This window comes from Ostrea edulis, chromosome 6, assembly GCF_947568905.1.
Source record: "Ostrea edulis chromosome 6, xbOstEdul1.1, whole genome shotgun sequence".
Classification (NCBI taxonomy): Eukaryota; Metazoa; Mollusca; class Bivalvia; order Ostreida; family Ostreidae; genus Ostrea; species Ostrea edulis.
Window position 1 is genome coordinate 13,869,673 of NC_079169.1, and position 11,971 is coordinate 13,881,643.

Consider the following 11,971-nt stretch of genomic DNA (forward strand, 5'->3'; position numbering starts at 1 on the left):
TAAAATTGCCAAAAAATGCAAAATTCGATGAAAATTTTCATAAATTCAGGGGGTTTTCCTTTCAGAAAACATACAGCCCATGTGTCGAGCAAATTCATATTCAAGCACATTTTTCATCTTCTCTTAATACACAATATATATTAATTTCATTTTGCTCGATGGATGGGCACACCTTTACGTAAGCATTAATCTGGATGAAATTTAACAGTTATCAAGCTCTTTTTGAAAAAAGGCGGGAAGAACTCTTATTCGTGATGTAATAATGCTGTAAAATAAGAAATAACTTTGATTTAAGTTGAGATAGTATACTTGGCATGTGTTTAACTTATTCAAAACACAGATCAAGCTTGATTCAAGACACATTTAAATCGGAGAATTTTTTGGGGCCTTTTTATGTACACAATCGTACCTTGTTCTTTAATTTTAATTAAATAAGACACATTTGCCATTCTGATAAGCATTAGTGCATGAAAACAAAGTTCTTTATTTAACTGGCAGTGCTGTTAAAGAAGGTCCCTTAGTGATTCATATGTACATGTGTAGGGTACGTGTTTTGTGTAAGCATTAATTATCCTAATGTCATAACGCAATCTACATTAAAACACGGTTACAGCGAACATGCTAATAACGAATTCACGCTTACAGCAAACTGATTCCTAAAATATACGATGAACTCATTAGAGGTAACAAACCACGCTTATAACTTAACATTGTTGGTCTCCAGCACTTTGCTATAAGTGTGTTCTACTGTATTCCCGGTGGTCACTAACCGATCGTAAAACTATAATTACATTTATGTTCACTGACAAACACGTATACAAGCGTGTCATGACACCTGCCACAGTCGTAACACTTTAGGTTGCGATTTACATCAGACTTTTTTTTTTAAAAACTCTTCTCCCTGTTGAGATAGATTTAAAGTTCAATGTTCGAAAAAATCCAGTTACACATTTCCTCATCATTTTAAATAAATCCTTATCGATTGCAGTAATCTATGAGTTGTCACAGAAAAAATTTCAATTTTGAGTTTGACCTCTAGTGTAACACACAGGAGTTTCCTAGAATGTTAAAAGATCAATAGGATAATGTTACTGATTCTTATGAAACTTAGAATTACATATTGTAAAAATCTATCTTATAGAATTTTAAATGCCATTTTAAGCGTGCATCCTGCTCAAAAGATCAATATATATCCAAGTTTCCATCATTAAGTCAATTATATTCAAAGGACAAAAACAACACAGCAATAACAAGCTGAAATTGTTATAATTATCTCTTCTACATCTAGGCATGTAAACATATACTTTCAGCTTTACTTCATACATGGTCATGTATAATGTGGATCATTTATAAAAATCATTGATATTACACATAACAAGAAGTCAGGAGTCTGAAGGGTTCGATAACCCTCCCTTTCTTGTGCAACATATAGTTCGTGTATTCAATTTCTAAAAACCTTCGTAAAGCTCTACAGAAACATTTCACATGCAAAATTAAGATTTTGACCCCCACTCCATTACAAAAGATTAATTTATTTTCCCAGTACAGTAGTAACTTTGGATTATTCATCATTTGACTGTGTGATGCTATTTAATCACTTGCATGTACAGTGATTTAAGGTGTATCAATTGTAAATGTGATCAGTTTCATACATAAATTAACTCTTACCAAAGAAAAGGTTTTGATGTCTGAACATGTGTATAAGAGTCATTATCTTGAAAATTCTGAACTGTTTTATGTTATATATATACACATGTACACTGTTACGCAGACACATAAATTCTGAAGTGTTTTATGTTATATATATACATGTACACTGTCACGCAGACACATAAATTCTAAAGTGTTTTATGTTATATATATACATGTACACTGTCACGCAGACACAAATTCTGAAGTGTTTTATGTAATATATATACATGTACACCATCAGGCAGACACATAAATTCTGAAGTGTTTTATGTAATATATATATACATGTACACTGTCACGCAGACACATAAATTCTGAAGTGTTTTATGTAATATATATATACATGTACACTGTCACGCAGACACATAAATTCTGAAGTGTTTTATGTAATATATATACATGTACACTGTCACGCAGACACATAGCAACAGACACACCCTCTCTCCCTTTGACAATGTACTTTTTTCATTATTACATGTACGTTCTATGTATTGGATGGTCTTCCTTCTTTTTTAAGGATATAATGGAATTAGGTTTGTTTCAGTTGTTTATTCTTCTTGGTTGCTTTTCAACAATTTTTAGACATTGCAAAGTCAATTTACAATTCTGCAGTTCCATCCCCTTTGAAAATTGATTTTTCCTGCCGTGATATACTATGTTTATTTTTGTTATATATATTCAGAATATTTTTATTTGCATTCCTTTTAATATATACATGTAATGCCAAATAAAAACCCAAAAGGCATTTAAAACAAGATTGATTGTATAGTGTTTAACGTCCCACTTGAAAAATTTTCACTCATAGGGAGACATCACCATTGCCAGTGAAGGGCCGCAAAATTTCGGCCTATGCTCGGTACTTACGGCCTTTGAGCAGGGAAGGATCTTTATAATGCCACACCTGCTGTGACACAGGAACTCCCCATTTAGTCACCTCTTATGACAAGCAAGGGGTACCGAGGACATATTCTAAACCGGATCCCCATGGGACCATTTTAAACAAAATGTGTTTGTGATACACTGATGCCCTTGTACAGCAGCAAAGTAATTCTGGTGCCCAAAGAAAAAATACACGTGTGAAATATGAAAGGCCCATCACCAAATGTTCAAAAGTTATGGCCAAGGTGAGAGTTTTTCAATAGTGGGTCAGACTTCAAGGTCAAGAACTTTGGTACCTATAGCAAGGTCAATGGAAAGGTCTTGTCATAATACACATGTGAAATATGAAAGTCCTATCATCATCCATTTATAAGTTATGACTAAGGTTAAATTTTCGCGGACAAGACACACCAAAAACTATAATATGCTCCTGAATCTCCATTTACGGTGGCATAAAAATCATAATTTATTGCCTTTACCTTTATTTTGGTTGATTGACATTTCTTAACGCATTAATTTGCCTGCACATGTAGTTGTGCGTACAAAAGAAGAATAACTCTAATGAAGATTATTTGAATTCAATGTCAAATAATCCAGCTTAATTGACCGAAGTTCTTTGCGTATATTACTTTGTGTTATCGCCTTGGTGGCTTTACTGTGTCACATCTGTGGTATGACTTATTCATATAACACATAACCAAACAGCCCAATACCTACCTCTTATGTTTCCGCCTAAGAACAGACCGGTCATGTTTTTCCCCATCCAACCTTTCCAATTTTCAAAATAAAGAATAAATTAAAAAAAATAGGGCAATGACAAGCCATTGCCAGCCTTACTAAGTAATCTGCTGCCAGTTTACATTTTTCAGAATCGAGGTCAGAGAGGAGACTCTCGTGCAGTGGGAGCGGATGCCACAACTCCTTTTCAACGGGACTCAAACCAGACAACAGTGCAACCGTGAGCTTGACTGACCCTGTACAACTGTTTGGCCCAATTTTTGTGCAACATCCATCACTTTTTCCTTCCTTATTCATGTCGCATTGTTACTTAATCAGGGCAGGTCTGGGAGGGGGGGGGGGGATATAATAAAGGAAAGTGTCCGTCCAATCTGGCCTATTGTTCCCTGCCCATCTGTCATACAAAGGCAGAGGGACTAATGTGGCTCATATGAGCAAGTACTGGCTCATATGAAGTAGTAAGATGTGTATAGTGGCTCACGTGAAAAAGTTTTGATGCAAGTTAATTGGGGCACACAGGACTGCAGTCTTGGTGTCCTCTCCACCTCCTTAACTGGGAGGGGAGACCCCAGTTCCGGAATACCAGGGGGAGGTACTGGTATGACTCACCGGGGGTGTGTGTGTGTGTGTGTGTGTGTGTGTGTGTGCAATTTGGTGGAACAGGGTAAAGCAGATCGGGCAGATCCGTTTTCGGACCCTAGATGTCGCAGTCTGGGACGTCGGCTCTAGTGCTCACACGAGGCCACAGGTTTGCCCCAATACCTATGGTTGGTACTCCGGATATCCCTCTAGACCTGCTGTCTGCAATTTTTTTATTCTTTTACATGTAACATGCGGCCGTAGCTGCCAATTCACCGTGTGTTGTACCATGTCCATTTCAGTTCTAATTCTATCATGTTTATGAAATCTGTCTGTTTATTCTAATAATTAAAATATAGTAAACTCAGTATGTGTTCTCTATTAAGCTAAAAGGTCAATAGGCCAAGAGTGGGCACCCGATATGGTTAGATGTAGGCTACCACCAGAGTGTTCAATTAATTAATTTTAAATATTCAATATTCTTGACGTGTGAAAGCACACCTCATCGAGTCATTGTTTTCTTCCTTCATATTGCAATGCACTTCCAATTAACTCAATCAGATAAACAACACCACTAACTCCCACCATGCAGGGCCAGCATGGCAACCATTTTGCTTGTTTACGTGCATGCTAGGAGCAGCTTGGAGCACGCACAACATTCCTAGACCACTCATAGAGTTCTCATTAATATTGGTTGTAAATCGCAAGTCGCAACTTTTAGTGACACGGTCGTACATGCTATGTTCAAGTTTATGTTTACAGTCTACTATTGGTTAGTGGAACAGCCACCTGATCCTTGTTCACATAGAAAAAATTTGGGGCATTAGCTTTCTATAAGCATAATATCTTCATAAATTTTGCAACACTTTTGGGTGTTATTTACAATACAAGAAGCTAATGGGCTACATCGCTCACCTGAGTCACATTGGTCCATATTTATAGATTTTCCCTACATATTCGCATGTAAAACTTTGATCCCCTTTTATGGTCCCATTCCACCCTTGGGGTTATGATTTTAATAAATTTGAATCTGCACTATGTGAGGAAGCTTCCATGTAAATTTGAACTTTTCTATCCCAGTGGTTCCTTAGAAGATTTTTAAATCACCCCCACCAAATTTAGCATTTTTGTAATTATCTCCCCTTTAAAGAGGGCATGGTCCTTCATTTGAAAAAAAAATAAATTGAATCCCCGTCGCCCAAGGATGATTTGTGTCAAGTTTGGCTGAAACTGGCCAATTGGTTCTGAAGATCAAAATGTGAAAAGTTTACGACGACAACAATGCCGACGACAGACAACGGAAAGTTTTGATCAGAAAAGCTCACTCGAACTTTCAGATCAGGCGAGCTAAAAAAGAAGAAGCTTGAAATTTCCTAACGATCATTTATTACTTTTTAGAAGCAATTTTATTGGCTGAAAAAAAAAGGGTCACTTTGATGTAACCTGGATATTCTTAGAGCCTTGTGTAGTGAGCTACAGGAGCGGATCAAAGTATCTAATTTCAATTAGACTGATCACTTCAAAAAACGTCATTTTGTCAGAAAAGACCAGTAAACTGCTCTTAAATTCAGTGTCAAAAACATCAAACCAGCCTACAAGAGGCCAGCGGCAAATATTACAAGAGGCCAGCGGCAAATATTACAAGAGGCCAAAGGCAAATATTGGGATTGAATCATGAAAATGGTGTGAATGTCCAGTTAATGATGCAGACAAAAATTTGAAAATATTTTTCTTTCATACATTTCAAAAACATCTCTTGGAACACAAAATATCCATACATTCCGTTGTCACTGGGGGATTTTTAATAACTGACAGTGGATAAACAAATTAACCACAGAGGTAAAACCACACAGAAGTGCAGTTGTAAATCAGTCATAAAACGGTTTCTTCTCTTTTTAAAAACATTTGATAAATGACATCAGAATTCAGAGTTACTCCTGAAATCTGTTAATATCTTCACGAGGACATAGGTATCTAAGGTTACTACCGATACGCATGTTGGTTAAGTATGATGCAGGTTAGATATATTTCTAGTGTGAGAATACAGCTGCTATTTATGTTAACAGGAAGCATGTGCAAACTAAATCTGTGACCTTTTCACACCTGAAGCTGCTATGGATGCTGGTACCTTCATGTGTCTTCAGTACTCATGCAAGATGTACAAAGACAAATGAAGATGGGTTCTGGTAAGTCTGCAATCAATGTTTCCAAAAAGTAGCACCAAGGATCAAAATGTATATTGTGGTTATAGTTTTGGAGGTTTAAATCACAAACGAGATGATCTATTTACTAAGTAAAGCCTACCCCTGCATGCCATGATGGAGACAAATAATTAAATAGTTTTAGTCATGTCTGCATTCCATTTACTATCAAAACATTGATGATGAGCATGCCATAAAAAAAAAAAAAAATCACAAAATCAATTTTTAAAAACTTTCAAAATATATAAATAAAATGTGCTATGTTGGGATTAGAGCTGCCACATGCAAGTCTTCACCCGATCATGAACAGAAGACACTCCCATTGTTTAAGACTTACCAAATAAGGATGTTTAATAGAGGAAAACATTCCAGAGAAAGGGAAAAGTGCATGACGTCTACTGGCAGCAGCGTACATCTGCTGTAACTATGGCAACAAAAAAAGGTCAGAGGTCAGCAATTAACAACTACCATCAACTCAAAAGAGATCAAGTATAAGCCAGTGAGTAAACAAACTAAAATAATGCTGTGAATTCTACAACATCAATATTGTGAACTTTGTCATCAAAACGATCTTGTCCAACACGGTTCTTCTTTTATAAACATTTTCCCCTCTCTGTTAATTTTGTAAGCTACAATTTTTTGGGGCGTGAGACAAGATCATTTTTTTCTCTCTCTTTAAACATAGAAAATGTTAAAGACTTAATCAGGCTTGAACTATCTATGTTCACACAAGTGGTTTTCAGTAGTTTGCTATTTTCAGTAGTTCGCTAACCAGTCTTTGTGAAATACAGCAATTTCATAACAGTTCTTCTTCTCACAGTTACACTCGAGATAAAATTGAAGTCTTATGTAACTCACATACAATTTCAGAAATATTGTGACTTTTTGTACAATTTCAAACACCACAAGTAATCTCCAGAGTTTTTCATTACTTGCAATGGAAATTTTCAAAATTACCCAACATCACAAGAATTCGACTTGTATGAAAGACCACTTGTGTGAAGAGATATTATTGCTGCAATTCGCGAATAAAATTTACATTTTTAATGTTCAATTAATCATTCCACAAACAATGTGTATGAAGTTCCTTCTTCATCAATAATATTGGCATGCAGAGCTGATATGCAGTACTACTAGATATACACACTATAATTGGGTCATTTCCATTCACAGAACACGGGCATATCGGGAAATTCTCCACATTAAAACAATGAAAAGAACAAGTCCACAGGACAACCACGTCCATATCATGCAACATTACAAGAAGTCAATTTCAGCTATCATGCTTTGATTTTTTTTCACAATCAATGTACACAGTTAACTTCATAGCTTTTCAATTTACTACCGAAAAGAATGACAGATGCTTTCCACAAAATGGTAAAAACAATACCATGAATTTTAGATGCAAATTGCAGCAACTAACATCTCTGAGAGTCACAATACAAAAAATGGTAAGAATTTCATTGCAAACCTCATCATCTCATTTGAAACTTTTTTTTCTTAATCAAAAAGAAGTACACATACTGGGTACAATTTAGCCTCAAAGTCTACTATATTTTACTTAATATATCAATGTACAACTGTCTGAAATGTATATCTATAGAAAATGCAGACACCTGATCATAAGATATGTTAAAATTGAGTAACTTTTCTGAATTTTTTTTTTTTGAATTTTGATGAATAAAAGCACATATAATTGCCTTTATGAGATTAAAATCTTTGAGAACAAGATTTGTATTGTAATTATTACAGTATTTTTCAAAATCATATATTAAGACCTAAGCACTCCCCCCCCCCCCCCCCCCCCCCCCCCCAAAAAAACCCATAATAGCAGACAATGAATTACTTCATTTCAAACACCTTCCATTTATAAATATAATTAAAAAATTTCACATGAATTTCTGTATTTTTGAGGCCAAATTAGCTCCTCAACAAGTGTAGTTCTTTTTCTCAAACTTGTTAGCACAAAGAATAAAGTATGAGGTTTACAATAAAAAAAATGTAAAGCTACAATAAAGCTGGGGGTTACTGAGCTTCTGTGCTTAGAGTTGATCCTTTGTTTTAATTGTTAAAATCAGATGTTAGTGTGCAATAGAAAAGCCTTCCAGTACCTCTCAAAAAAAAAAGGTCATATTAAATCATAACTAGAAAACCAACTACAAAGAAAACCCACCTCAAAACACTTCTTAAAAATGATTTGAAGCCAGTATTATTAATTTTGTCTTAAATCCCACCAATATTTTCATCAAACAAGGTGTGTTTATGAAACCCTATGCTCATAATACAGTCAAGCTCAATTGTGGCAGATAAAACTTTAATCTTTATTAGACATCAAATTAATTCTTATATATCAAAGTCCTCTCGATTACAGTGTAAGAAGTGATAAACAATTTTAAGTTTTTGTTAAGTGGGTAGAAGGCCAATGTGTAAAGTTTTTCAAATTTGGATGCCTTTGGAAAAAAGAGAGGCTTTCTCACAAGGATTACACCCACTAAATTTCATAAGACTATGTGTAGAAAATGCTGTATACAAAATTTCATTACAAAAACACATGCAGGACATGTCAAATGAAAAAATGATTTTGAACGTCAGCCTCCTAGCTCTGCATGGGAAATTTTGATTAATTCTGAATCAAGAAAAACTTGATGATGAATATAAATTTGTGATCTGTCACAAAGCAATCATTATCATATTCCACAGCATGATGTCTGCATAACAAGGAAATTGACTATAAAATACACACCATTTCAAAATCATTTCCATTTATGTCTAAAACAAGCTTGATTGATGGGGATAACAGACTGAACAGGTAGATTTTATAGGGTTGACAAAAACTTGGGTATTCCATTTGAAAATCAAAAGCATTGTTAATTTTTTTTTTTCATAACTGGGTCAATAGGTCATTGTCCCAAGAATTTCATTTGTGGCAGTTGGAAAGGATTACACACATTAAACAAATGTTGAAGAGGTATAACCAGTGTTCAATTTTTTGTCACAGACACAGGGCAAAAATTATACATCTTAGCTTACATATTCAACTTTGGGGGCATAAAATAATGTGTTTAACAACTTAACTGCAACCTGTGTCGTGCAAATCTGAAGCTCATTGTACTCTTCATTTTAACGATATCCGATAAAAACAGGATACAGTGTATAACATACAGGAAATTTTACCTAGTAAATAGAAATAAAATGTAGAACCTTCATGCAGCTAATTCTATACAGTCTGAACTTTTCATGCATTTAAAACTTACAGCAGATTGTTCCCTGGGCTGCTCCATACCAGGATGTAAGGGTTGTCCATAGACATCAGGTCTCGTTAGAGGTTGTGAAGTGGGCGGACCTGGTGGTCTAAATGGAAGTCTCATGCCTGGCTGCCCTGCCATTCTGTAAATATCAGGTGCTGTACTCTGTAATGGCTGCCCCATAGAGCCTGGCACAGAACTGGATGGATAAGGAGGCCGGAGATGATCGCCCATCCCTGAATACATGTCCCCAGGCTGTCTTCCCCCCATGTCTGGAGCCTGGACATCTCCTGTGGGTCGTGGGCCGGGAGTGTGGGGAGGAAAGGCGTAAGGATCCTCTGTGTGAGTTGTCTGGGTGGCTGGCAAGGAGGCCTGCCGGGAAAATGGAGGTCTTGGCACCCCTTGTGGGGGAACCATTCCTGGCCTTTGGGTGTGAGGTGGTGGTCCATAGGGATCAAATGGCTGACCTGGAACTGGGACATGGCTGGGGTTTATTCCCTCCATTGGAGTGGCTGGTGGGTTTTCGTAAGGATCTGACTCCTGGGCCTGTCCTGGCCACTGAAGTTTTGAAGGGGACTTCTGAGGGGTTTGTGGTCCTGACAGTGGAGTTGAGGGAGGCTTAGCATAAGGATCTTGAGTATAGGGATCCATTCCTCCTGATGCAGTCCGGACCATGGGAAGTCTAGGTGGCCCACCTAGGGGATGACGAATTCCATGTGGTGCCATTACTGCAAGATGATTCACTTTACAGAGTTAAAATAATTTTCCATAAAATATCAATGAATCATAGTAAATTACTCAATCCAAAATCCAAATTCTGAAAATTTGGAGATTTTTCAATTTTTTTTTTGCAAACTTTTAGTCATAAGCCAGAGTTGCTTTGTAGACACATGTGTACTTTTGTGTAGCTTACCAGGATTAAAGGGATCACCATGCGGCCCTATCATTCTGTGATCCTGTGGGGTGGTTGGGTGACTCATAGGGCTATTGGGCAGACTACCTGGCATCTGACCCGGGGAATGGCCTGTCAATTAAAGACAAACTTTACAAATTCAGACATATCCTTAAATCATTCTCAGTTAGAAAGATGTGCTCATGCTAAGTGCTCATGCTTTAAGGAGATACATGTACTGTACAAAAGATTCTCAGTCAAAAATTCAAAGGACCTTGATAAAACTTCAAACGATCGAGAGTTTGAGAGATTGAAAGTTGGGTTGAATCCGGAAATCATGGTTCAGATTTTATAGTAAACAGATTGCATATTTACAACATCCTTGAACTGTTTTGACACATTCATATTTTTCAGGTAATATTGACTTGATTTCAACAATACAGAACTTTATCTTACATACTTAGATTTCTAAAAGTTTGTGTACTTCTTCTCTATATAAGGTAAAAGCAGAAATAATCCTATGTCTGATTGATGGTGTGTGTACACTCACACTTTGAGAGATCAAGAGTGCTTGGTTGGTTGAATTATCTCATGCCCTGCTCGAGAATTTTTCACTCATATGGAGACATCACCATTGCAAATGAAACGCTACAAATATTAGGCCTATGCTCAGCACTTACGGCCCTAGAGCAGGGAGGGATCTTTATCGCGTCGCACCTGCTGTGACACGAGGCCTTGGTTCCCCCCCCCCCCTCACCCCGATCTATTCGAAGGACTGTCCCATTTAGTTGCCTCTTACGTCATGCAAGGGGTACTGAGGACCAATTCTAACCCGGATCCCCTACAGGAGATAGATCAAGAGTGAAAAACAATGAAATATATTTTATGGGACCCAAATTATACTCAATTCATTTTTCAATGTGTATGTCCAGGAAACCAAACTTGTGACAAAGTAAACTAGAACGGTTTTAATGGGACTACTACAGTGTACCCCCGACCCCCCACTTCCCAAACTTCATTTGCATGAGGTATAAAATGCTCTCAATCTTCATAAATCTACATGTACATGTATGTGAAACCTAATCTAAAATCAATAAAATAAGAAAATCACTCCACAACAGAAATACCTTCAGGCGTGGTCATTATTGAGGGATTACTTGGTACTCGGTTCGTGGGACTCAGACCAACTGGAGATCCCATATCTGAAATATAATTGAATTTAGCACCAACTTCCTGTGTAGAATATGGCAGAAATTTTCTTTTTCTGTTACATTGTCTATAGTTTAGATATTTTCTGTTACATTGTCTATGGTTTAGACATTTTATGTTACATTGTATATGGTTTAGACATTTTCAGTTTACATTGTCTATGGTTTAGACATTCTGTTACATTGTCTATGGTTTAGACATTCTGTTACATTGTCTATGGTTTAGACATTTTCTGTTTACATTGTCTATAGTTTAGACATTTTCTGTTACATTGTCTGTGGTTTAGACATTCTGCTACATTGTCTATAGTTTAGACATTTTCTGTTACATTGTATATGGTTTAGACATTTTCTGTTACATTGTCTATGGTTTAGACATTCTCTGTTGGCTTAGACATTTTCTGTTGGTTTGGACATTTTCTGCTACATTGTCTATGGTTTAGACATTTTCTGTTGGTTTAGACATTTTCTGTTACATTGTCTATGGTTTAGACATTTTCTGTTGGTTTAGACATTTTCTGTTGGTTTAGACATTCT

General features: G+C 36.4%; 1 protein-coding gene across 42 annotated transcripts in view; it reads right to left on the reverse strand.

Annotated features, from left to right (window-relative positions):
• Positions 1 to 11,971, reverse strand: part of LOC125682930 (histone-lysine N-methyltransferase 2C-like) — a 98,271-nt gene that overhangs the window by 36,403 nt on the left and 49,897 nt on the right. For 27 of the 42 annotated variants that reach the window (XM_056141583.1, XM_056141595.1, XM_056141605.1 and 24 more), the window contains 4 exons: positions 11,354 to 11,428; positions 10,248 to 10,358; positions 9,344 to 10,062; positions 6,427 to 6,513 (listed from right to left, as the gene is read on the reverse strand). In XM_056141583.1, coding sequence (XP_055997558.1) covers positions 6,427 to 6,513; positions 9,344 to 10,062; positions 10,248 to 10,358; positions 11,354 to 11,428 — 992 coding nt within the window. The remainder of the gene's footprint in view (positions 1 to 6,426; positions 6,514 to 9,343; positions 10,063 to 10,247; positions 10,359 to 11,353; positions 11,429 to 11,971) is intronic. The other 15 variants (XM_056141621.1, XM_056141615.1, XM_056141620.1 and 12 more) reach the window with 1 other exon arrangement.